The sequence below is a fragment of the Chanodichthys erythropterus genome, chromosome 22 (assembly GCF_024489055.1).
Source record: "Chanodichthys erythropterus isolate Z2021 chromosome 22, ASM2448905v1, whole genome shotgun sequence".
In the NCBI taxonomy this organism is placed as follows: Eukaryota; Metazoa; Chordata; class Actinopteri; order Cypriniformes; family Xenocyprididae; genus Chanodichthys; species Chanodichthys erythropterus.
In genome coordinates this window covers 25,968,342-25,995,439 of record NC_090242.1, presented here as the reverse complement: position 1 = coordinate 25,995,439, position 27,098 = coordinate 25,968,342, and the positions used below count along the sequence as shown (strand labels likewise).

Genomic DNA, 27,098 nt, shown 5'->3' with positions numbered 1-27,098 from the left:
TCTTATAAGGGTTATAAACACTGAATTATTACCAATTATGCAATTAAATTAAGGACATGCATCAAAAAAAATTGGGAATGTTGGACAATAAATATATGAATAAGCTTGATTGCAGTGTTGTCTAATGTCCGTTAAAGCAAAAGTGTCCAGAAGAGGGAATTATGTGATAACAGACACAGCAATGCATTGTGTATTTTAAGATTATTATGTTTGTAGCGTGATCCATTAAAATGTACAAATACATTTCAATTCAGACCTCGATATTATTACTATTACTCCACTAGGTCTAAAATATATTGTTCGTTGCAAAAATGATTATCTTAAAATTATTAATTATCAATTTACTATAAATAAATGTGTAAAGTTGCATAAAATGGAAATACTCAATAGGCTAACATTACCTCAGATGGATGAATGGTTGGATTCCTCAACTGGTAAAATAAAACGCAATACAACATTTCTACTGTGGGAGCCATACAATTTACTGGTGACTTAATTTAAAAACTGTTCTGTTGCGCTTCTGATTTGTTATTTTGATTTTGGGTGCGTAAGATGTGAAGGATTCTATGGTCCAGTATTTTCATCCCATAATGGCGGCCGCGCTACCGGAGCACCATCTAGTGGCTGTTACCAAAAAAGTATCAAAGTGTCTCCTCTTGGATTCTAAACTCGTCTGTTGTGAGTGAGCACCACTTGCAGAGGCGGTAAATGATGACGAAGGCGCCAAGCTTTTGAAAACACCCGCGTTTTGTTCTTGTTTTGAGGAAGGAGAGGACGTGTTTGACTGCGACTCTGTGAGTATATATTTTAATATACTTATTAAGTTCTTAAAACAATTTAAATGAATGCATCAAATTTTAGAATATAAGGTCATGAAAACTTGTGGAAAATCTGTGAAAATGAAAATGAAATAATGCCTTAAAATGTTAGGACATTTCTTTAGTTCAGTGAATCAATATTTATTTATTCCAGCAGTAATTGCTCGAATGTAGTCTTCACTGAAATATATATATATATATATATATATATATATATATATATATATATATATATATATATATATATATATATATATAATATTTGAATTCATTGAAAAAGTGGTTGATGGAAGGGGAATCCGCCTGAATGTGTATTTAGGAATATAACGATATTCACATGCTTTCAGATTTTGAGTGAAAGCTTGATCCCATGTGTGTGTTTTTAGTCTTTAACCAAATGTAAAGGACTTGATTATTCATATGGCGACGACAGGAAATTATATTATGCTATAACTTAGTGTATATTTTATTTGACAAATGCATATTACTTATAACTAAATGTCAATAAATTTAACAAGTAATGCTAATAACTTGACCTAAATATAAAGCTAGACCTGACGCGGGTTTTTTCAAGTTGTCAGAGGAAACGTGATGTCAACTTGAAATTACATCATACGGAAAAGGTTTTTCCCGCGTTTCTTTGTTGTGTTTCTGATGGTGACGTGTCAAATCGGGTCCTCCCTCGAAATCGGGTTTCCACAAACTGTCAGTCAATAATTATCAAATAGTATTATAATATTATAATTATATAATTAGTAATATAAATTATAATTATCAAATTATCAATAATCAGTCAAATAATATTAATTTAAAATGCGCATAGCTTACTATACAGGTGCTGGTCATATAATTAGAATATCATCAAAAAGTTGATTTGTTTCACTAATTCCATTCAAAAAGTGAAACCTGTATATTATATTCATTCATTACACACAGACTGATATATTTCAAATGTTTATTTCTTTTAATTTTGATGATTATAACTGACAACTAAGGAAAATCCCAAATTCAGTATCTCAGAAAATCAGAATATTACTTAAGACCAATACAAAGAAAGGATTTTTAGAAATCTTGGCCAACTGAAAAGTATGAACATGAAAAGTATGAGCATGTACAGCACTCAATACTTAGTTGGGGCTCCTTTTGCCTGAATTACTGCAGCAATGCGGCGTGGCATGGAGTCGATCAGTCTGTGGCACTGCTCAGGAGTTATGAGAGCCCAGGTTGCTCTGATAGTGGCCTTCAGCTCTTCTGCATTGTTGGGTCTGGCATATCACATCTTCCTCTTCACAATACCCCATAGATTTTCTATGAGGTTAAGGTCAGGCGAGTTTGCTGGCCAATTAAGAACAGGGATACCATGGTCCTTAAACCAGGTACTGGTAGCTTTGGCACTGTGTGCAGGTGCCAAGTCTTGTTGGAAAATGAAATCTGCATCTCCATAAAGTTGGTCGCAGGAAGCATAAAGTGCTCTAAAACTTCCTGGTATACGGCTGCGTTGACCTTGGACCTCAGAAAACACAGTGGACCAATATCAGCAGATGACATGGCACCTCAAACCATCACTGACTGTGGAAACTTTACACTGGACCTCAAGCAACATGGATTGTGTGCCTCTCCTCTCTTTTTGATGATATTCTAATTATATGACCAGCACCTGTATAATGTGTAAGAAAATAAACTAGTGCATAATAAAACCAATTTAACAATTTCGCATTTAATTACCTGTTGATTATTAAATAATAATAGGCTATCAAGTGAATAACATAATTAATTTGTTTATACAGCTATGGAAAAAAATAAGATGTTAAGTGGTCTCTTAATTTTTTCCATAGCTGTATATATATATATAAACAAATTAATTATCTAGAGAAACCGTCGCTCATTTTCTAAAAAAAAAAAAAGTTTATACGTTTTAACCATAAATGCTCATCTTGAACTAGCTCTCTTCTTCTTCTCTATTTGAATTCCAGCAGTGTAGACACTGCTAAGTGTATTACTGCCCTCCACAGGTTAAAGTATGAACTAAATTGTCATATACAATATGGTAGTGCAAGTAAATAACAATTAGTTCAAACTTTGACCTGAGGAGGGCAGTAATACACTTAGCAGTGTCTACACTGCCGGAATTCTAATAGAGAATAGTGATGGGAAGTTCGGATCATTTTACTGACTCAGACTTTTGAGTCTCGTTCAACAAAATGAACGAATCTTTTTTCCGAGTCATTTCGTTCATTTTAACAAAATGTAATTAAAATGTTACGTGTTACTTCCCCAACACATCTACTACTTATGCAAACGTTGATCCTACTACAAACAATACAAAACTACAATGCTGATTCAGAAATGATTAATTCATTACCTGGGTCTGCAGTTTATGTCAAGCTGATTAAGCTCACCTCACCTCTTGTCTGACAAGTCTTCAGGTTTAAGTCATTCCTTAACGACGTGACAGGCAGTCCCATGCTAAACCAATGCAGTCTGAGCCGGTAAGAGAATTGATTAGTTCTCTTCATGAGTCTTTCGGGTTTTTGAGTCGTTCCTTAAACACGTGACAGACCCATACACTAAGCCAATGCATTCTGAGCCGGAAAGAGAATTGATTAGTTCTCTTCATGAGTCTTTCGGGTTTTGATTCGTTCCTTAATCACGTAACAGACCCATACGCTATTTCTGACATTTCTGTCACTGTTTTTGTTACTGTTTCTTGAGGATCTGTGGTGTGTTATTATAAATAAATAAAGCCCTGTTATAAATAAAGTATTGATTAATTTATCTTTTTGACTGTCTATCTGTAAATAAACACTAGGCTATATAATAATATAATAATCCAAGCCTACAATACAAAGTATTTATAGCCTAGTTTGTTCATTTTTACTCCAATTTTGAGTTTGCTGTTATAATAATTGCTTTTCCTAGGCAGACTTGACATATTGGTCTAATATAAGAAGATTGCTCAAAAAGGACATAATGACATAAATTAAAAGCAAATAACATTTTGAATTTGAATTATTAATGTTAGTTTAAAACATCAAGGTTATGATAACTTCAGCTTTAACAGTTGTAACACAAACTCAAACAAAACTGGAGAGTTATTTATAATGTGCTTGGGTCACACAGCATAGTGTATGGGTCTGTCACGTGATTAAGGAACGACTCAAAACCCGAAAGACTCATGAAATGAACTAATCAATTGAATCATCAGGTGAACTACTTCTAGCAGTACAGAACCTGTAGAATATTGCACATGCGCGACTGAACGAATCACCCCCCGAGACGACTCGTTCTTCCCGAGTCACATTAAAGATTCGTTCAAAATGAATGAATCGTTCAAGAACGACACATCACTAATAGAGAAGAAGAGAGCTAGTTCAAGATGAGCATTTATGTTTTTTTGTTTTTAAGAAAATGAGTGATGGTTTCTAGATAAGACCTTTATTCCTCGTCTGGGATCGTGTAGAACGCTTTGAAGCTGCACTGAAACTGTAATTTTGACCTTCAACCGTGAAGTCCACTATATGGAGAAAAATACAGGAATGTTTTTATCAAAAACCTTAATTTTTCTTTTCAACTGAAAAAAGAAAGGCATGAACATCTTGGATGACATGGGGGTGAGTAAATTTGAAAGTGAAAATTACATAGCCCAAGCTTTACTCACCCTCAAGCCATCCTATGTGTATATGACTTTCTTTTTCTGATGAACATAATCGCAGAAATATTAATAAATATCCTGACGCATCCAAGCTTTATAATGGCAGTGAATGGGACCAATGAGTATGAAGCTGAAGAAAGTGCTTCCATCCATCATAAACATACTCCACACGGCTCTGGAGGATTAATAAAAGCCTTCCGAAGCAAAACGATGTGTTTGTGTAAAAAAAAAAAAAAAAATGGTGTGGATGGAAGCACTTTCTTCAGCTCATACTCACTCAACCCTGCTATTATGAAGCTCGGATGCGTCAGGATATTTATTAATATTTCTGCATTTATATTTATCAGAAAGAAGAAAGTCATATACACATAGGACGGCGAGTAAAACGTAAGCTAATTTTCATTTCAAAGTGAACTAATCCTTTAATTTGTCACTACAACAATTTGCCTACTGGTGGGCCTGAGCCATAAATTAATTAATTACATAAAAATTAAATTAATTAAAATGCCAAAACACAAACATCAAGATGTAAACGGAAATCTTTTTTTTTTTTTTTTTTCATTTCTTTTTCCCTCTCAATAATTTTATTGATCTTCTAGAATCACAAATTTATTTTATCAACACTTACAGTTTCTGTTAAAAAAAATTGAAAACAAGCAGCGTTTTCAAAATTACAGCAAAAATAACAGGAAAAATCTTAGCCAAGTGGGCTTTGAATAATTTTGTTGGGAACTACCGTTTTAAATGACATCCGAGATTCACAGTTTTTGTCTCTTACACTTCTATTTCACACAAAACTCCTGTAGATTGTCACTATGCACAGTACTATAATTGTTATATGGTTGTGTATTGAGGTCACAAAACTTTTCCTTTTTTTCAGAACATTTCAAAATGAGGATTTGTAAGGGAACATCAGATAAGCAGTGAGTAGAGTTCTGATGCATAGAACAGTAAATGAGTTGGCATAATGGCCATGCTGAATTATTCAGAAAAATAAGTTAACTTTCATTCGTTTAGTTTATGACATTATATCGCATAATTGTCTCCCTCTAACCTTGACAGTGGCCTTGTGGCTGTGATCTTTTTCTTGTTGGGAATGGGAACTCTGCTTCCATGGAACTTCTTCATAACTGCAATGAACGTAAGACAGACATACCTTCACTCATTGATACTTAAGGTCATCTTTAAATCTCATGTACTTATACCCTTCTGTTTGCAGTATTTCACTGACCGTTTGAGAAATGGTACAGATTCTTCACACTCACAGTCAGATCCGTACATGTTTGAGAACATGATGGTGCTGTTAGCCCAGCTCCCCTTGCTGCTATTCACACTGCTCAACTCCTTTCTATACCAGCAGTGAGTATTTGGTTCAGTCAAGCAAAGTTAATTTTGTTTACTTTTGCAAGTGTTGTATAGATGCGGAGGCAGTTATTAAGTTATTTTGTTCTTTTTTTTTCTTACATAGCATTGCGGAGAAGATGCGGATTGCGGGTAGCATGGTCTTCATATTTCTTCTTTTCATTCTCACAGCCATTTTAGTGAAAGTTAAGATGGACCAGGACCAGTTCTTTTCCATTACCATGGCAACAATCTGGTTTATTAACAGTATGTTTCTTATGCCTTGCATTTGCAGTGTGTTTACATCTCCCTTTTCACTTCATATTGAATAAAGTATAGAATAGGTTCAGTCCACTTCTACCTCAAAACCTTTGAGTGAGTGAGTCAGTTGACAAATCTAACACCCCTCATTGTTCTTGCACTTTTTTTCCCCTCAGTGTTTGGGGCCATTCTGCAAGGTAGTCTGTTCGGTCTGGTCGGCAAGCTACCCCCGAAATTCAGCTCCCTGTTCATGAGTGGACAGGCAGTGGCAGGAATCTTCTCGGGACTTGCCATGCTGTTATCGAATATCTGTAAGCACCTGCATACTCCACACCATTTGAATGAAAAACAAAAAAATTCTATTTTTCTAAGTAAGGGATAATAGACATCCAGCTGGTTGTTAACGCAAAATAAACCTGGACATGGTGATCAGGTCTTGTATCACCCTGAAGGATACAACCGGCTGGATGTACATTATCCCACTTATAACATGACAACTAGCCACATACAGTAAGTAAATAATTAGAAATATTGAATTATTTTATTTGCTCATTAAACAAAGCCTCCACAAAGAAAAACAGCCCTAGTAATGTTGTGAGGTTTGGCACAGAGGCTTCAAAGCTTATATCAAAAAAAAAAAAAATAGGCAAGTCACTTAAGAACTTAAGTTCTTATTTCTTAACAAATACTTTTATTGCCTTTATTTTTTGTAGCACAGACTGATTTATCATATGAAACAATAAAAATGGGTCTTCTGGGGCTGCAAAGGAAGCTATTCCACCTTATGACCACAAGATGTCAGTGTGCACAGTTTAACTTAAAATGGATACAGCTGTATCCATTTTAAGATACAGTTGAGGGGAAAGCCTTGGTGCTTCACAAAGCTTCATTTCACCATCATTAGTTCCTAGCAAGCAGCTTTAAGCCTTGATGAATTAACAAGTTGAAACAAGACAGGAATATAAGGGCTAATGTACAGTCGTATCACTTATTACAGCTTTTTACCACATAAATAATGACAAGACATAAAATGGATGTGAGAAGAAACCTTTTTAAAATATTACCTGTTTATCATCATATCCATTACAGCAGGGGTCTCCAAACTCACTGTCCTTCAGAGTTTAGTTCCAACTTACCACAACAAACCTGCTTGGAAGTTTCCAAGTACCTTGATTAGCTGGTTCAGGTGTGTTTAATTGGGGTTAGAGGTAAACTCTGCAGGACAGCGGCCCTCCGAGACCGAGTATGGAGACCCCTGCATTACAGTGTACAAAAGATGAACATTCTAACAATATTACTGTACTACGGCCTACTATTAATACTGAAGTCATCCGGTTTTATTTGACAGGAAATAAAATCGATAACTGAGGCAGAAGATGGCCATAGCTGCATTTGAAATGAAATCAAGGGGGTCTTGTTATTGCTATTGATGATGGTTATTACTGGGAATGATTGATCTTTGAATGTTACGACTGAACAGTCAGAATCAAGCATTTTAGAGAGTTGTGTAATAATTGCTGGGTGTATTGTTTAAAAAAAAAACACAACCGGGACCTCATTTAGTTACCAAACAGTACTTTTGCATTTATTTTTTGCCTGGACATAAAATATGCAGCCCTATTCCATCTACTTGTACCTAAATAAATGGAGGTGCTTTTTATTAGCACTCTGAGAGAAACACGTGTATGCTGACAGTTGTGTTTTTATGCTGTCTTTAGTTAAAACCAACTCTGAGAGTTCTGCCCTGGGATATTTCATAACTCCCTGTGTCGCCACTCTACTTACTTTGTGCTGTTATCTCATACTTCCGCATCTGGTAGGTGCCTTAGGCCATCATGATTTCTTTTGGTGTCATCTGATTGTTGAGAGTAAACACAGATAAAAGCATTTACTTTATAACATTGCTCTAAAATATGAAAATAGTGCATTAAAAATATCCTGATTATTTCTGTTATTTTGTACAAAATGAAATTCCTTGTTATATTTCAGAGATTTGCTCAACTTCATTTGGAAAATGTGTCCCCTGAAACTGCAGAGACACGGAAAGAGCCTTCAGCAGATAGATCTGGTATGTCACATTTTTCCAGTGTTTGGACAAAGTACGGCTAAGACACTCACTGTTGTTCTTCAAAATCCTGAATTATGGTGTTCTTTTTGTTGCTACAGAGATGGTTAAAGTAAAGTTAGATAATGGTGACAATGGATTTGACATCATTGGTGAAACTGAAGCATGTCAAAAGCTCCAACAAGAACCTGAGGGGAAGTCAACTGTGCCACAGGTCTTCAAAAAGGTGTCGTGAAAGTAATTTCTACTGCCAACCTGGTTTCAAACCTCAGGAAAAATGCAGTAAATGAATTTTAAAACATGTAATAATAAATACCTGGATTTATCTTACTTATAGATTTAATTTTTTGTAGATTTGGGTGATGGCATTATGTGTGACATGCGTGTTTGCCGTCACACTGTCCGTTTTCCCGGCAATTACTGTAAATACAAAATCTTCTGGCTTATTTGAAGGGAAAGGTGAGTCTACAAAAAAAATATTATTATGCATTATGCTTTTTAAAGCACTTTGATTTATATCCCTTTTCATTTTATAGAGAACATCTTTGTACCTTTGTGTTCATTCATTGTCTTCAGTGTGATGGACTGGATTGGCAGAAGTCTCACTTCTCGTCTTCAGTGGGTGAGTCTCATCAGATCCTGTATCAACACAATACAGTTCTACGGTAATGATTACCTATGAAAATGATTCTTTATCCAACATCTCATTTTGCTCTTTTCCCTATTCGCAGCCTTCGATGAAGAGTAATTTATTCTCTCTTTTCGTGGTATTACGGGTAGTTTTCATTCCTGCCCTCATGCTCTGCAACGTTCAGCCTCGCTTCAATCTCCCAGTCTTTTTCAATCATGACGTGGCTTATATTATCATAATGTCTTTGTTTGCCATGACAAGTGGATATTTTGCCTCCCTCTCCATGAGCTATGCTCCACAGTAAGTACTCTTAAAATTAACTAAATGTTTTTTTGTTTTTTTTTTCCAAGATTGTTTACTGTCAAAAAATCAACTGGTTTAAGTAAATAGTAAATTTATTGTGATGTCATCATTCCTGGTCTTCTCATCCAATTGACCCCCAGAACATACCAACACACTGTCCAACACAATATATCTCAGAATTCTGTTTTTTCTTTATTTTATAGGCTTGTGAGGCCTAAAGATGCAGAGACAGCAGGGGCTCTGATGACCTTCTTCCTGACTTTGGGACTCTCTCTGGGTGGCGCGCTCTCTTTCGGCCTTAAAAAATTTCTTTAGGAAAAATCTCATAAGCTGACACTGCTGTTATTCATTATCCACCAACATAAACATGTTACAAGTGAGTACTGTTTTAAGGCCTGGGTATACTTTCTTTTCTTCACTCCATCTAGTGCACAATTGAGCCTGCAAACCTTTCAAAGTACACTCCATTTCCCACAAGAATTAATGGACATGTTTGGTGCATGTATACATGCGCTGTCGTCCACGCAGTATAAAAAAAAGGTTGCACATAGATGGTGTGCATAGACATCAGCAGACAGCGTAGTTGAAGAAAATGTCACATGAGATGGAGCAAAACAGTTGTTAAAATCCAATGAAGAAACTAATTTAGATACTGTAAATTTTTCATTTAATCTTATTTATGTGCTTCATTTCACTCTTGCACTTCCAAGGTCTTTTTTTAAAAAGGGAAATATTTCATATTTAATGTTTTATGGGTTTGTGTTTGTATTTTATTATTATTGGTATTTTTAATCATTTCTTTGAAATATTTTAATATATTATACCTTGTGCAACGGTTTCTCTTTTATATTTTGTATGCTTTTTGTTTGTGTTGCTTTTTTTGGCCAACTTTTTAAATAAAATTTAAAAATAAATGCTTCATGTGATTGGTTGGGTAACTGCAGAAGCCGTGGTTAGAAATAAAAAAAGATTAGATTTGCTGATGCCTTATGTGCAGTTTTGTGGGTTTAACATCAATTGTCCTAGTTTTTAACATACTGAGCAACATTACTATTATATGCTCTGTATAATGGAAACCACTTGACTAACTTTAGCACTCAAGACCAATTAAATACACCAAGCATTGGATACTGATGTTTTCATTAAGTTCGGACACACACACACACACACACACTATATGCTTTCATTAAACAACAAAATATGATATTCTTTAGGATCATTTATTTTTCTTCCTCCAAAATGTAAGCCATTTGTATGAAGGGAGAGCATATTGCTTATCAAATGCCAATGTGAAGAATGGTATTCTGTCTGGTTTTTGCACTCTTCAATCCCCACTGGCTTGTGAGAACTTTTCACCACCACCAGGAACAGACCACTAACATGGATCAGATAGCAATTGATGGGTGTCCCTCATATCAACTGGTGACGCACAGGACCAAATCATTGCAGCAAGGCCATCCATTACATCTGACATTGTTCTTGAAGTTGGATGTTTTAAGGGTTTCAAGAATTTTGGGGAAGGGTGTAGGTGGTAAATGTGACAAAAAGGGCTCTATAGGTCGCTTTCTCCATATAGGGCACTGGAGAAGGAGATATAATCAAGGGCGCCTGGGGGAGCATCGCCACCCATGTACTTTGTCATGCGGCTGATACAGTATTCGGCTTGTTCTGGGGGCAGCTCCCTTCTCAACTCCTCCACTGTAATGTAAGCCTGTAGAATAAAAAATGATGCTTAGACAACAGGAGCCATATTTGGCAAATTCTCAAAAAGGTTCTCTTGATTGTTCCTAGTTGTTTGGAATTACCTTGTCAGAAGCTAATATCTTGAAGGAGGCCATGACCTGTTCAGCAGTGTCAGTCTCTGCTGTCTCCCTGGTCATGAAGTCAATAAAGGCCTGGAAGGTGACAACTCCTGTATTGTTGGGGTCCACCAGAGTCATAATGCGTGCAAATTCAACTTCACCCTGAAAAGAAAAAAAAGAAAAAAGAATAGATGGGTTTCTATAAGAATTAATTCCTTATAGAGAAAGTTGATTGTGTCCTTTGTGACAAAAAAAAAAGCAGTGAAAGTCATATTTTGACCAGGACTAAATGCACTCACCAGATCATAACCCATAGAAATGAGGCAAGCACGGAAGTCATCAGGATCCATCATGCCATTCCTCTTCTGCAAATACAAAATATTAAGGTGCTTATTCTACAATTTAGGCAATGCTGCATAACTTTGCTTATTCAAAAAAAGAAACCCATGTATTGCAAACCCGGTCAAAGTGGTTGAATGAGGCTCTGAACTCATTCAGCTGCTCCTGGCTGATGCCCTTGGCATCACGGGTCAGGATCTGGTTCTCAACCTCATTGATTGTGCGGGCAATAGTGGTGAGAAGCTGCTCCCATCCCACGCGGACATGCTGAAATAGAAAATAGGAAACATGGCTTGTATGGAAGGTGAGATTTAAAAAAAAAAAAAAAAATGGTCGAACTGGACATCTAATATCATAAGACAACTTATATAATGACACTTGAAACTTCAAAGAGAAAATAAATTTCAGAATGAATAGAAAATAGTTGTAAGTACCTCCATAGTGTAGTTGGTGTGCTTGTTGTCAAAGATAAGTCCTTCCTGGCTGAGCTGGTGGTCTCCCTCCAGTTTGTCAATATTTGATTTGTAATTAATGATGTTCTGTTCATATGTTTTCAGATTGCTCATCTGTTCTTCTAGGGAACCGGCAATGTCAATTGACACATGGCTGATCTCCTGTTGACCATGAGAAAGACTATTTCAGATATGTCTGTTTTAATTTTTCGCACTATAGCCTCGTTTCCACCGAAATTACCCGGAACAATTTGTCTCAGGAACTTTTTTCCTCCAGACCTGTTGCTGTCTGCGTTTCAATCATGGTCTAAAGTACCATGAAGATTAGTCTGGTGACGTAGGACTGCACGAGACTATCCAGTTCCTGCTGGATTTCATCCTCTGCATATAAGCTTAAAAAAAGCCTGAACCTCGTTGTTGGTCCATTGGTTGTATTTTTTTAAACTCCATTGTTGATATAGCAATCAGCATGTTCAGCGCCCAAATCCCACCCCCGAAAGTTCCTGAACTTTGAAAAAGTACTACCTTGCGAAGAGGGGGGGAATTTTTATCCGGAACTTTATTTAGACCCTGGTTCCTGTGGTCGAAACACAGAGTACCACCTCAAAGTCCCTAGTTCCTGGGGAAAGTTCTGCGGTGGAAACTGGGCTTATGTAATATGTAACTACTTTAAATGTGTTTAAGGGGTATGGTAAACACCTCCATCTTGGTCTGAATCCAGGGTCCAATGATATTGGACTGAGCAGCGAACTGACGCCTCAGCCTCTCATTGGACTGTTGCCTGGCCACTTCCTCTTGCAACATCTGGTCACGCATTGGTACCAATTGCTTCACCTGTTGTTGGGAAGCAAGAAACATTCCTCAGTGGAGAAGCTGAAAGGACTTCACCTAGCTTATAGGACTTAAAAGGGAAGAAAATTGTCATTGCCAATTGTAAAATATAGATTGTAAAATATTGAAGTACTCACAGCTTCCCATTTGTTGCTAATATCCTGTGGAGAGAGGACAGTGTAGGGATTCACACCCACAACCTTGATCCCGTATGTCTGAGCTATCTTCAGGATCTCGGTATGAATGCCCATGATGGCCATGCGCTCTTTATCAGCTTCTGGTAGGGTGGCCTTGAATTGGTCATGGGCTGTGATCAAACTCTGAGGTTGATAATAGCAGAAAGAACAAAATGACATTAAGACATGTTGTGCAAGTATATAGACAATGAAAAGACACCAATTTCCTAGTCCCATTACATACGGAGAAGATACTCAAAGCTCAGTTACACAGTGTTTTATAGGAAGATAAGCATTCCTTCAAGCATTTAGGGTTTGTCTTTCACCTGAATCTCCTCAATGCTGTGCACAATGAACATGTCCTGCAGATCTTCCATAGCTCCATCCATCCAGTTGTTGAAGGGCGCAGCCCTCTTTGCAAATTCCAGGTACAACTGGTCAATTGTCTCCCAAAGCTTCTCCACACGCTACGGCAAAGCAAAGAGAAGGATTACAGCAGGCCCACATCCTTTATATACTGTAAATGCCATATTTTATTCATAAAATAGAATCTACATTGATTTCTACCACATTCTCAATTCAACAAGTAGACAATTGGATACCGTAAAACCCAAGAGTTTTATCATATGTGTGTACCTCCAGTGATTCTCTCCTTTTCTGGGTCAGAGTGCCCAGGTTGTCCCACTGGTCACAGATGCCCTGGCATCGGGCATTGATGGTGGCAGCATCATAAAAGTCAAGTTCACTAAAGAACAGTGCATCTTTATCATCATTAACATTACCTACTGTAAAATCTGTAAGAAAGTACTCTCCTTATTTCAACACAGCTGAGGTGTATTTATCTTACTTGAGCTCCTGTGCAATGGCAGCGATCTGTTCTACTCTGTCCTGGTGAGCAGCCAAGTCACTCTCAAAGGCCTCGTGTTTCCTCATTAGAGCACGGATCTCCATCAGAGAGGCTGACTCATAATCTTTCTGAGACAGCAGCTCCTCCTTTCCTGTGTTGAGCATTACAAAACACAAGGAATGTGTCAGTTGTCAAAGTAGAGTTTAAATGGCTGAGTAAAAGTTGTGCTTAATACCTGTGGTCCATGATTCATGCAAGGTAGACTTCTGCCTAAACTTTTCAGCCAGATGGTCCAGTCTCTCCAGACGACGGATTTCTATGAGCAGCCACTCCTCGTAACCCTTCTCCACCTGCTCCAGACCCTTCCAGGCATTGGCAATGTCCTGCAGAAGGGGACGCCAGGTAGAATATACTTTCAACTCTGTAGGGTACTTGAAAGCCAAGGTCATTTACCCCATATACATGTGTTAAGAGAAATGAAGCAGTACATACTGAAACCATTTTGCCCTCAGAGGGCATGAAGGCAGGCCTGTTGCTGAGCCTCAGCTTGGTCTGTAGGGTGTTGAAGTTTATCTCCAGCTGACACTTCTCCTGAACTTTGGGGGGCTTATGCACACGACGATAATCCCTGAAATCCTCTAGCTTCTGTTGCATGGCATGCATGGTCTGCTCGGCCACGCGGTTCTCCAACCAGGGGATGGTCCTTTGGATCCACTCCAGAAGCTGAGGAGAAAAATTTAAGTGTGTTTGAAGAAGAAACCTTGGGGAGACCCAAGACTCAGCAAGACTACCAGGCACATGTTAAAAGAAATTAACAAAACAATGTCCATCTAACAGAGAATTTGAGTGTTCTCACCTCACTAGCCAGTTTCTCATATTCTTCCATCAGCTTCTCGTTTTCCTGATTCACGGCCAATACTTTGCAAATCCTGTTAGCTGCTGTCTCAGCCTGAAGGACAGTGTGACTGATTACAAGGGGAAACAAGGTGGGCAATTACATTCTAAAAGGAGCGACTCTCCTTCCTATACAGATGTTCATCTCCAGAAGAACTTCCTTACCTGCTCTGCACCAGCAAAAGCATGGTAGAAACATGATACATAGGTCATGATGGCCTTCTCATCAGGTTTTGGAGTGTTCACAATGTCTGATATGGAGACGAGCATTAAACGATTTAGGAAACTTTTTTTTTTTTTGACATTTTATAATAAGAAAACACATGATTCTCCAAGAGGCTGTACCTTCTGCATCAAGCATTTTAGGGATGTCAAGGTACTTCTCTGCTACCTCAAAAGCAGTGTTGAGGTTGCCAATGGGGTCATCCTGCAAAGGCAGACAAAGCCAGAAAGAAACTCAATGAAGAATTAATAGATAAAAGAAACTTTTTCCACACTTCTCAGCTGAATGTTGCTAAAAATACAGTTAATCACATACCAACATGGCAAAATTTTGTTCACTCATTCACATCATAACCATCATTTTTAGATGTGACATGCCATTTTATACACTATGGACCATTAATGACATCATTAAACAGGCAAAATGTAATCCATTTCTGAAAACATTTTAGATAAATTCAGTTAAAAAATATGGTGTCAGATGGTAATACCATGGCACTTTGATATTTACCATGATTACTATTCATGTACAATGGTATTTACATGGTGCACCAAAATACTTCAAAGAAGTCCATGGTATTGCTATAGATTGTTCAAAAAGAAACATGGTATTACCATGGCATCATAACCAATAAACACAGTAGTGTTCAACCCCTGTCATTCATCTTATAGGTGAATAAAACAAGGTTTTTAGTTTAAAATATTCAGATTTTTTTTTTATTTTTATTTTTTAGAATCAATAAAAAATGCATTCACAGCCCAAGAGACAAAGTTAGTTACCAACAGGCTGATGATGACAGGTATAGTGTGAGTGAAAAGGTTAGTTTTTACTGAAACAGAGCAGATGAATGGACATATAGCTAATGAAAAAAAAAAAAAAAAAGGCAGAGATGCATGATGAGGTTGACTGAAAGGTGGTGATGGCACCTTGCGCAGTTTGGAGTAATCGATGAGGTCAGGTCTGTGTCTGTGGATGAGGGCACAGAGAGCAAGGCCATCCTTCCAACTAAGACACAGACCACAAGCAAAGGAGGAAAACAGAGAGAAAGAACAAGAAAAGAATCATGGGAATGATTAACAAAATGATCATGTGAGAGCTCAGAAGCATGATAGGTAATGCGAAGATGGGTTTTACAGAGAGCAAACGTGTGCACTAACGCACGGACAAGAGCCATAATTGGTTAAACAGAGTACGAAATTGTGAAATTAAGCCAACATGCTGTTCTCTCTCATGGTCAACAGGTGTAAAGCAGAAATCACCTGATGTGGAAGTTCTGCACGTTGACATTCCTGTAGGGGGCAGTCTTCCTCTGACACCACAGCAGCAAACCCTCCTTAGCAGAGGTCTCTGTGAGGAACAGGTCAGCAGATCATTATTTTAACTCACTACACAAAATAATGATGTTGAACTCTTGACCTTACCCTTCAAAATTTCATTTTAAAGATACGCTCATTTGACCTCATTCAAACATAACAATGATTCGTTTTCTGTCGATAAAAGTATTCAAACAGTTGCTCACCTGTCTAGTAAAACGCATAATATAATAAAGCGTCTTTGGTGTTTTCATGGTTTTTATGGAAGTAAAACAAGGAAATCAAGGGTAGCGTGGATATGACGTCATTGACAGGTGACGCAATGACACGGGTCGTTACACTGGTTAAAAACTGCTAATTTCTCTGGATTTAAACATTGCTGGAAACATTTGTGATAATGCAGTACACAAGTCGACAAAATATATAACGTTCTAGTGGTTTTGGATATTTTAAACCATTCTTACATATTGTGCCTTTAATAATTAAAAAAAATAGGCCTACTACTAATTCTCTGAATAATAGTACTACACAGCTGTTTTCATTATGTGTTATCAAAATGCAGTGTCTTCAGTTCTAATGTTCACAGCATTTACATGTGGTTGTGAGCAGGTGTAAATTTACCAACACTAAGCCAAGTATTAAACATTTCTACACGGGCACTGGCAACTATAAAAACCTGCTTTCGTGCGATCTACACAGCTAGGTGTCAATAAAAGTTCAAAGCGACTTTTAAACCAGCCAGTGTGATAAACAAAAAAATGAGTGGACCTTTAAATAAACACAAGACTGCAGAGGCGATAATGTGTCAGATGTTTGGAGTCTCTCACCCTCCACTGAAATGTCCTGGATTGCAAAGCGCAGGATGATGGTCCAGATCATACCAAGGGTCATTTTCACATTGCCATCCACAATCTCTGCAAGTCAGAACAGCCAGACAAACCAGTTTCACTTAACAGAAGAGTACAGTTATGGAAAGGGACAAGAATAGAGGGCTTTAAGGTGATGATATTAGAGAATCTAAAGGAGTAGTAGTTTAAGCCTCACCTTCAGCACCGATAGAAACCAGCTTGACTCCCTTGCTGCTGATATAGTCCAGGGCCTTGTTTACGTTGGCGATCTTGTGAAAACGCATTTTGCCTTTGTCTGGTTTAGGGAGTCTCTCACCTGAAAAATTCATAAGTATATGTATATTCACTTGTTTTATGTGAGGATGTTAATAGGGGAAGTGTAAAGTATTAAAGAGTTAGTTCACCCAAAAATGAAAATTCAGTCATTAATTACTCACCCTCATGTCATTCCAAACCCCTAAGACCTTTGTTCATCTTTGGAACAAAAAATTAAGATTTTTGAAGAAATCTGATAGCTCTGTGACTCCTCAAAAGACAGCAATTTAACCACCACTGTCAAGGCCCAGTAAGGCACTAAACACATTGTTAAAATAGTCAACATGACTGAAGTGGTTCAAACTTAATTTTATGAAGCGGCGAGAATACTTTATTGAATAAAGTCGTTAATTTTTTGCGCACAATCTCTTCTATGTCATTCTCCTATGCAGTTGACGCAGTAAACACAGTGCAGAGCTTCCGTGTTCTACATCAGAACGCCGACTCGTTATTGGCCGGCTCTTGCGTCAGCATCACACGCATGCGTCTTGCTGCTCACGTGCATTTGGATGAAAACACGGGAACGCTGCACTGAGCTTACTGCCTCAACTGCGTAGGAGACTGACAGGGAAGAGAAGAGATTATTCAACACAGTCGATATTTTTTTGTTTTGTTTTTGCGCACAAAAAGTATTCTCGCCGCTTCATAAAAATTAAGGTTGAACCACTATAGTCACATCGACTATTTTAACAACGTCTTTAGTACCTTTCTGGGCATTGAAATTGGTGGTTAAATTGCTGTCTATTGAGGAGTCACAAAGAAAAAAAAAAATCTTAATTTGCGTTCTGAAGATGAACGAAGGTCTTACAGGTGTGGAACGACATGTGGAATGACTAATTAATGACAGAATTTTCATTTTTGGGGGAACTAACCCTTTCAACAGTTTTACATTAGATATTTACAACAGGAAAACTCTAAAAAAAAAAATAAATAAATAAAAAACCTAGAAATGTGGGAAATGCGGAATATGAACACACGACCAATAGAGGGACACCCCCAAACAATTCCATTAGGAAAACAAAGATAAACTGCGGTTTTGGCGGAAGCGCTTGGAAGGCAATCATTTGTTTATATCAAGGATATACATTTAAAAAAAAAAAAATGAACGATTGTTTTGCTAGGTTAATTAGACCCTTATTCCTCGTCTGGTATCGTTTAAAGATGCACTGAAACTCTAATTTTGACCTTCAACCGTCTGGAGGCCATTGAAGTCTACTATAAGGAGAATAATCCTGGAATGTTTTCATCAAAAACCTTAATTTCTTTTCGACTGAAGACAGACAGACATGAACTTCTTGGATTACATGGGGGTGAGTAAATTATCAGGAAATTTTTATTTGAAAGTGAACTAATCCTTTAATATTGTATGCATGTTTATGAAACCTAACCTTACAAATGATATAGGCAAAACACTGTATTTTACACTGTCCCCTGATCCACAAGGGGATCCAGATTCAAATTTCATATATTCTCCTTAAAAGTACATTTACCCAGGAGCTGAAGTATTTAATGTCCAGATTGTTTCACAGGTGCAAATCTGATATTGGCCAATGTGCACAGAACACTGAAATGGGACACCAAACACGTCTTAACAGATCAAGTGAGATGCTTACCTGAGATAACCTCCAGCAGCAGCATGAGTTTGAGTCCATTCCTGAAGTCTTCCTCAATGTTCTCGATCTGTGTCCCTGCCTTACGCAGGTGAGAGTTGCACCAGGCAGTGAAGGTCTGAGGGAGAAAAATAAAATATAAGCATAACATCCTTTTACTTCAAATAATGAAATAATAAAGAAAATGGCTGTAAATGCACAAGAGGCCTAGGCTTACAAAAGAACATCAAAATAAAATAGTATTTTTATTTAAAATATCTGAGGTGGCATTTTTTGTTTCGGTGGCATTTTTGCCTTGAGCAAAGGTTCATTTCTGACCCTGACCTACACATAGAGTTGGATCTATAAGCAGCGTTGACTGTACATGCCTCACTGGGAGCCCCAACGTAAGAGAGAAGGGGACAGAGAGCGAGTAAGGTGACTGAAGAATGCCAAGGACCAACGTAATTTGATGTAAGGCTGGAAGTGGAGACTCTTTTGCAGCAGGTGGCCACCCTTCAAATCACCCCTCCTCTGCCAAAGATCACCAAAATTAGCCTGTGCTCCATGGGAGGGGGAGGTGAAGAGGAGGAGAGGGGGAGTGAAGGAAGCTATATCGGGGAGCCATGAGACACCAGCAGACAGCTGAAAGCACAGCATTCTTGGAACAGACGCTCAAAACACTACAGTGAGAGAAAATGCTTGATCTTACACAGTGCTGGGCCCATTTGTTTAATATAACACATACTCATAAAACATACAGTTAAAATCAAAAGCAATACACTTTGCTGAATGTTGTGTTAAATTGACTGAATAATATAACTCTGATTTCAAGAAATGAAATGGCGCAATTACTTTAGTGGCCACCCAAGTATATACACCAGGAATATGAAACATTTTTCTTGGATGTCCTTGAACTCACCACATTGTGAATGGGAGTATAAATATTTAGTCAAGCAACAGGTTGGTTGGACAGAAATAACTTGGCATGTCGGTGCATTTTCACAGGCTTATATCTTTAGCAGTGATGATTTATCCACTCTTTAAATCAATCAAACATTTAAAAACAAAATTAAATTTGCCAGATAATATTTTTCATATACAAAGCAGCCAGCTTTGATTAATAGCTTTTAAACAGCTTCAGATCAGAGTATTAATGAAAGAGCAATGCTTAAATGGAACTAAGACTGGATGGTGCAAACTGTAATAACTAAAATAGCCTGCAAACATATATAAAGCACAAACAGATTGCAGGAAACAATGTTATTTTGATGAATATTGTTCTAATGTCTGATACTGTAGAGATATTGTCTCTATAACGAGTCATCATTTTAGGCTTGCGATCCAATAGCACTCCAATTACATCATCACTTCACTTCCCCGTCATCTCGACATACATCTGTGCAAAAGCGTTGCATTAATGAGTCAGCTGACTGCAGCCTTACTATATATCGTGACAGGGCATTGTTTAAAGTGAGGACTGCACAATTCACCCATCGACACAGATTTTTATAACATTTTCTACATACTAATGTACATTTATATAAATTAAAGCGCTGTAGCACATATGGATTCTATATGTTTATATTATCTATGTATTATTTCAACATTTAATTTTTTAACCAACATAACATTTGCATATTTGGCAACATTGATCCTTTCACGGCCAAGTATACACCCTTAAAAAAAGGTAAATTACTGCAAATATTCACTGAGTAATAAGGACATTGCAAAATAAAGTGTTACCCAAATATTTTACTAAGAGAATTTGTGTTACACTATTTTAAGGTGTCCATGTTACAGTGTAATTATATATTTAAATACTGAGAAATATCAAATAACTACATGTACTTACTTTAGGGTTAGGTTTAGTGTTAGTCACATGAAATCATGCATCATTTATAGTTATTACTACAGTAACTACATGTAATATACGTGTTACAAGGACACTGTAAAATAAAAGTGTTACCAGAATTTCCTGCCTTTGTCTTATTCTTATTAGCGGATCAAAACTACTGCCAGATTATTTACGCTCTAGATAGCAAAGCCACAAGCAAACTTCATTGGATCACACATCCCTCTTTACAGTAGTAGAAGGAAAATTACTGAAGCTACAATAACATAACTGCTTGTTGACACCACCTTAAAATTATGGCCTTTAAATACTTAAAACCTTCCATCCAAATGTAAGTAAGCTTTTACTGTAAATCTGTTGCTACCTGTAGAAAATACATTTCAGAAGACTGTGGATATATTTCAGTCCTATGGATGGATATCACATTACTACCAGTACAGAAAGGACAAGCAACAAAATAAACTGTTAAAGTGGTTCTGTTAACCAGAGGTCCATGAACTATCACTTTAATCTACGGCCAAACTATTCCTATAAGTAACAGCAGCTGGCTAATGTCAAGATTATGTTAATGAACATTAATGGGAACCAGTATTCTTTTAGTATCATTGATTTAGTAATAGTTTTTTGCTAATATTTTGAATAAAATGAAAGTGAAAACGGAAAATATAAACTAAAATTTAAAAGTTTTGGTATTTTTTGTTGTTCGTTTTTAGTTTGTATTTGCCAAATACGTCTATATAGATTATTAATTTTATAGATTAGTTTTAGCAGTAAACATTTTGTTTCAAGTAACAAAAATGTCGGTTACACATTATTTTAAGGTTACGTACTTCTATGCTAACTCAAATTAGTACTGAGTAACAAAAATTAACTACAAGTTACGGTTAGGGTTTGGTTTAGGCTAAGTTGCTTGTAATTATGCATAATTTACTGTTATTACTATAGTAAGTACAGTTAGTAACTTGTAACGTCACATTAAAATAAAGTGTCATCAAATTTTTTTCTTTTTAATGGTTTAGGTTTTATATGATCTGACCACTGCAGTCAACACAAATATACAGATGTTTTCTTATGTTTTGGCCTGGATGTCACATCATAATTAACTACAGCGGGAATAAATGTATCTGTGAGAAATTGTAGAGTGGGTTGAGGCACATTCAGGTGAAAGGGCTGAATGTAGGATTCTGGGTAATATGATATTTACAGTTTGAACGCCTGGCATTTAAAGCTATAACCTAGCTATGGCATTGCATTTGACTTTTGTTTGCACAGCAAAAGCAATAAAAGCTATTTAAACTCACCTAAGCACTTTTCTTTAATGTTAAGGTGGTATAAAACCTATGAAAGACACCTAAAGTGGAAATCAATTGCTTGAGTGGGACGGGGACTGACCAACAGAAACTTGTGACCTGCAACCAATTATTATTATTGTCCCAGTATAAGTCCCACTCTCTTAATTGCTCTCATTTAAATGGCCATGAAAGTCAAATCCAGGCTAAAATAAATTTACCTGGCTGACCTGGTCTACAGTAAACTACCCCTTTTCCACCCCCATGCTTTCATTAGGTAGTTTATAGAAGCTCCCCTACAAGGACACCTCTTCTGGAATAGCAACTGCCATATGATCGTACTCATGACTTTCTTCACCCCCCATTTCCCACCTCCACCCCCTTCCACACCCCTAACGTGTGCCTGAAGAATGTGCACACCTATCTGAAACCCTCAGGTTCTGCGCTAGGCATTAGGGTTCCTTATGAGAACGAAGAAAAAGAAAGAAAAAAAAAAACGTATCAATTTTGACTTGTTTGATTTGCAGATCTCATAAAAAGATGGATAAAATAAACCAAATTCATAAAATAAAATGTGAGACCACAGATGTGTCAATGAAACACTCATGTTGGAGAACTCAGTGGCATTTTACATGTAGCTGATGCAGGTAACTGGATGAGGCCTGGACTACATGCACTATGGCTCAAAACGTATGACTTCTGGGAGATACGGTGGTGGTACACAAAGAAATGTATAATAAAACCAAATTTAAACAATATTCAGCACATCTAAATCTCTCACCTTTTTTAAATTAAAACTCAATGGTCCACTTGGCTTCCCTTGCAGGATCTGACACATTAGTTCAAGTTATGCAGTTCTGTACAGATACAGTCTCTCCACCTAAAATAAATAGCCCTGACAGGGTTGAAGGGACCAAGAAAAACAAGGATGCTGCTAAGGACTAAATTACGGAAGAGGATTAGGGCCAAGCAATAATAAAAAAATAAAACCATCTCGAGATTAATTTTGTTAAATTTGAGAAAAAAATTCATTAAATTGAAAAAAAAAAAAGTCGTAATAATTTAAACTCATAATTTAAACTCATTAAATTATGAGAATAAAGTCATTAAATTACGAGAACAAAAAAATTCGTTAAATTATGAGAAAAATTGCGTTAAATTTCGAGAAAAAAGTCGAGATAAAATGTTGAGAATAAACTCTTTAAATTATGATCATAAAGTAATTAAATTAAAGGAAAAAAGTCATTAAATTATTAGAACAAATTCGTAATTTAACGAATTTGTTCTCCTAATTTAACGACTTTTTTCTCATAATTTAATGAGCTTATTCTCAACATTTTATCTCTATTTTTCTCGAAATTTAACGAGTTTTTTCTTGAAATTTAAAAACTTTAATATCAAGATTTTTTTTTTTTTTTTTTTTATTATTATTGCTTGGCCCTAATCCTCTTCCGTACTAAACAGTAATTCACTGAAGGAAGGCTTAAATGCGAGGAAGCCTGAAAATCAGCATTGATTGAGGCCTTTTTGAAGAGAATTGTGCAGCATGAAAGTTCTGCATTGCTCACATTCAGATGCAAAAAATAAATAAAAATGCTGTGTTCAAGCTTTATTTAGATCCCCTTTAGCTTCTAAAACATGTTCGCTAAGCTACCAAGGGTACACATAAAAATCATCAACAATGACAAAAATATACAGAAGAAAGCTACTGCAAAATTAGTTTTCTTGGGAACTTCATTCTATCAGTAATAGACATACCAAGGGGGGCTTATCTTTTGAAATTGTTCACTTTGGGTTTTTACCTGAATTATTGTTGTTGTTTGTTAAGCATTAACGGCACTAAAGTGTTTTTTTGTTTATAGCCTATTAGGCTATAAATGCTTGGCAAACTTTTATCAAACATAAAGTTGATCTAGAATATAGATCAATAGACATATAGATCATATACAATTTAGTTTGACCTCCTGAGGTTGATGATGATCAACATTTTTGAAGTTTAAGCACTTATTCATGGAAAGTGTCAGTTTCTTAGAGTTAGCATTAGTTTCTTAGACCAAGCTGACCTACCAATCTGAAACTAAATTAATATATAATGCGAGTTTCCGTTTGGTGAGTGAGAAAGCTGTGTACTCTCAACGGGATGTAAATAAATCTGCAGTGCAGTCATGTTAAATCCTTGTTTATTAATAAACACCTCTAAACATGTACTGCAAGTCATTTAATTAGAATCAGACGATGGTGTACAAACTGCTTGGATTAATGGGTTAAGGGGACAGAATGAGGTCCGTATTTTTAGTTGTAGCATCTATTTGTGGCTCTCAGTGCCACTTAACCACTTCCTCCATTTTAAACACTGACTCTCCTCTTTAACATATTGCTTCATCTGTTCAGCTGTTCACTTGTGTCTAATTCAATGTAGCTGCAGCATGCAGCACAGTTTTCTGAAATGAATGTAGGCTACATAATGTTCAATAAAAAAAAAAAAAAAAGATTATAAAAATAAAATATTCTCAATTAGCGTGAAGCAAATCGATTTCACAAATATATCAATTTATTGCCATTTGTTATACATTTAAATAACTTATGACAGTGCACCCACCATTACTGGTTTCATTAAAATAATTTAACCAAGGGTATACTTAGCTGCAGTAATGTTATAATTTTTTATATTATATTATATTATATATATATATATATACATACTCAATGGGTTTGCTTTGAAAAAGTTATGCAAAATTATCCAACCATTTGAGTTGCTTAAGTCAACGAGGTAACAGCTGATTGGCCCATGTTACTCATCGATATATGACGTGCACAATCGACGAAACCAGTGTAGACGCGGTGCAATTAAAAGCAATTCATTAAGTCTTCCACATTAGAATACTGCTTTTCACTCCATAAGGTAGGCCTACTGAAACACTATTAAAACGAAAATGTGTATAGCCTTTATCTTAGTTTATTCTTGCTGTAAACCAATTCACTTTACGTAAACCTTAATAGAGAATCAAAAAGGGAGTACAAGATTGTACCTTCCTCTGCTGCTTCTCCCAGGCCGGGTCCAGTAACAGGTCGCGATCCCAGTCGTCCTCTTGGGTCATGTATTCCTCAGTCGTAGTCATCATGTAAGAACTGTATTGCACTTGCGTTTCAACCGCTGTCATTTTGCCGTCTTTCCTGGGGTGCTTGGTATCCCCTCAACCTACACAGCCTAATTATTTACCTCTTAATTCAACATACACGCCCTGTGCCGTACAATCGGAGTCCCGTGAGGGTTTGGAGAGAGAAGACAGACCCCTGCCTGCGGTAACTGCTCCCACCGGCCGATGAGCTGACAGCTGGTGCCCAAACTCTATAACGGCCCCCAATATGAGTGACTAACTGCTGCAGTATTTGGTCACAACTTCATTTCCTAAAAGGTGATGGGCGGGATTTAAGAACGGTACAGAATGAACAGCGTTAAGCGTTAAGAGTATTGAACATTAGGTAAACAAAAGCACGTTCCTTCAGAGACATTAAAACATATTAATAGAGTTTCAAGTTAGTTTGGTTTATCGCTTGTAAGGTCTCACTTACAAACATAAAATTATGCATTTAGATTTGGATAAAATCTCAACACAAATCAAATGAACATGAAAAGAAACAACAACAATAATAATAATAATAATAAAACAAGACCATATATACGATTTAAGCATCATTTATTGAACTTTACAAGAAGAAATTACAAAGATCATGGCACTGAAGCCAGTTTGCAAATAAAAAACGTTAGGATTCAGATTAAGACAATTACATAGACCACAATGAAATTTGCCCATTCAGACTTAGAAAAAGATTTTGAATGATACTTGAACTTCCCTGAATCACTGAGTTTTACAGTTCTCAATTATCTACAATCATAATTTATCAACAAACAATGCTCCACTGCCCAGCTTTTCAAAGCACCTCTAAATCAGAGGAGAAGCTTTAAGTCATAGGAAGGTTGTGAAAGACAGAAATCAGTTCTAAAATCTGAATGATTTGAGGTTAAAGCCTTTTTGATAATTAGAGGAATGCACAAACTGCTTTCGAAAAAGTGTTGATTTCAGATAGGAAAAAGTTTTGTATCAAGTGACAGAATAGGCTTACCTTCACCAAGGGCTTTCAAACACCCACAAAATTGATTTTTTTTTCCCCTGAAAAACTTGCAGCAGACTGTCCCTATGTTAAGCCAAACAAGTTTTTCTTGCTTATTTAAACCTGCATGTCAGGAATTGGCAACTTCAGTCGTGGAGGGCAACTGACCTGCAGAGTTTAGCTCCAACCCTAATAAGGCGGCAGTTGAGTTAAGCTGTCTAGTGATCCCAAAGACACTGTGTTTGATTAAGATTGGAGCAAAACTCTGCAGTACAGTGGCCCTCCAGGACTGAAGTTGCCCATCCCTGCTGTATGTGGACGACATTCAAAAATCATGCTCAATCTTTACCCTGAGAGAACTGAGAAAAGCAGATGCAATTTGCAGAAGTAATCAGAATCGAGAACCCTTTTCTTGGAGTTAAAACTTAAATCAGTGTGTTGCAGTGGGTTCTATGATCTGAAATGGTGGTAGACAAAAGTTGAGGTGGATGTGAGCTGGACGCATTGGTTACTCACCTACGAGATCATTGCCCTACTTTTGGACAGCTCTGCACCCTTCTTAAGTATTCAAACACAGTTGGAGCGCCTCATCTCGCCAACTGGAAGTGCTTCAAAAAGACTAAATGCCAGAGAACAAGCCAAGGCAAAAGTCAGCCATTCTTCCCTCTAACTGCTTGAGAAAACACTTGATTTCCAGCTCAACTTGAAAGCATACAGCCAGAAAACAAACCTCAAAGGCACTAAAACCTTTTAACGTGAGAATTTAGGACAAAAAGTATAAATCTATAGATATGAAAAATCCAACAAATAACCCAGAAAAGTAATTATGTTTCAGACAATATCATCAGCATATGGGGAAGCTAAATGAGCTGATTCTACTGCTCCAGGCTTAGAGAAAAAAAAAAAAAACAACAATTCCCCATCAATAGGCACTGATCCAACCACATAGCAGAAAAGATGTGCCATCCCCATTGTGTTGAATGTATTGTCAGTACAAACTGATGTGGGCCTATTCTGAGCTTCTCTAATAGGTGTGTTAGAATCATGGGGAAGTGTATAATCGAGGTGCAGGCATGGTTGGGGGCAAATGGCTTTACCTTTGTGGGGAGCACGTCCGAGGCATTGTGGGGCGCTAATTCTC

The 27,098-nt window shown here is 36.9% G+C and overlaps 2 protein-coding genes across 3 annotated transcripts; one reads left to right on the top strand and one right to left on the bottom strand.

Annotated features, from left to right (window-relative positions):
* Positions 1-693: 693 nt before the first annotated feature.
* slc29a2 (solute carrier family 29 member 2) lies at positions 694-9,953 on the top strand. Of its 2 annotated transcripts, none has more exons than XM_067375992.1 (13): positions 694-794; positions 5,351-5,393; positions 5,533-5,611; positions 5,690-5,829; positions 5,939-6,078; positions 6,249-6,383; positions 7,791-7,888; positions 8,062-8,140; positions 8,239-8,363; positions 8,491-8,596; positions 8,674-8,759; positions 8,869-9,068; positions 9,275-9,953. In XM_067375992.1, the coding sequence occupies exons 2-13, from the start codon at positions 5,362-5,364 to the stop codon at positions 9,384-9,386; spliced, it is 1,332 nt and encodes a 443-aa protein (XP_067232093.1). In that variant the 5' UTR covers positions 694-794; positions 5,351-5,361; the 3' UTR covers positions 9,387-9,953. The 2 variants fall into 2 exon arrangements, with proteins under 2 accessions (XP_067232093.1, XP_067232094.1); XM_067375993.1 differs by lacking the exon at positions 694-794 and adding an exon at positions 3,289-3,307.
* Positions 9,954-10,264: 311 nt separating this feature from the next.
* actn3a (actinin alpha 3a) lies at positions 10,265-26,578 on the bottom strand. The gene is made up of 22 exons (XM_067375676.1): positions 26,474-26,578; positions 24,874-25,253; positions 18,725-18,839; positions 16,993-17,112; positions 16,776-16,862; positions 15,895-15,982; positions 15,562-15,640; positions 14,758-14,839; positions 14,578-14,663; positions 14,375-14,467; positions 14,011-14,241; positions 13,754-13,901; positions 13,519-13,669; positions 13,308-13,416; positions 12,998-13,138; positions 12,633-12,815; positions 12,364-12,498; positions 11,647-11,826; positions 11,333-11,479; positions 11,173-11,238; positions 10,877-11,035; positions 10,265-10,782 (listed from the first exon to the last, which is right to left on the bottom strand). Exons 2-22 carry the CDS (start codon positions 25,003-25,005, stop codon positions 10,624-10,626), a joined length of 2,691 nt encoding a protein of 896 aa, XP_067231777.1. The 5' UTR covers positions 25,006-25,253; positions 26,474-26,578; the 3' UTR covers positions 10,265-10,623.
* Between the last annotated feature and the right edge of the window lie 520 nt (positions 26,579-27,098).

What these genes read in the sequence shown, in the direction of transcription:
- slc29a2 (XM_067375992.1), top strand. Translation starts at nt 5,362, where the DNA reads ATGAGGATTTGTAAGGGAACATCAGATAAGCA. An exon ending in AAGGGAACATCAGATAAGCA is followed by an intron (nt 5,394 to 5,532) that starts GTGAGTAGAGTT and finishes TAACCTTGACAG; the next exon opens with TGGCCTTGTGGCTGTGATCT. An exon ending in TCACTTCTCGTCTTCAGTGG is followed by an intron (nt 8,760 to 8,868) that starts GTGAGTCTCATC and finishes CCCTATTCGCAG; the next exon opens with CCTTCGATGAAGAGTAATTT.
- actn3a (XM_067375676.1), bottom strand. Translation starts at nt 25,005, where the DNA reads ATGACAGCGGTTGAAACGCAAGTGCAATACAGTTCTTACATGATGACT. An exon ending in GTGCAGAACTTCCACATCAG is followed by an intron (nt 15,641 to 15,894) that starts GTGATTTCTGCT and finishes TCTGTGTCTTAG; the next exon opens with TTGGAAGGATGGCCTTGCTC. An exon ending in ACACCAACTACACTATGGAG is followed by an intron (nt 11,480 to 11,646) that starts GTACTTACAACT and finishes TTTCTATTTCAG; the next exon opens with CATGTCCGCGTGGGATGGGA.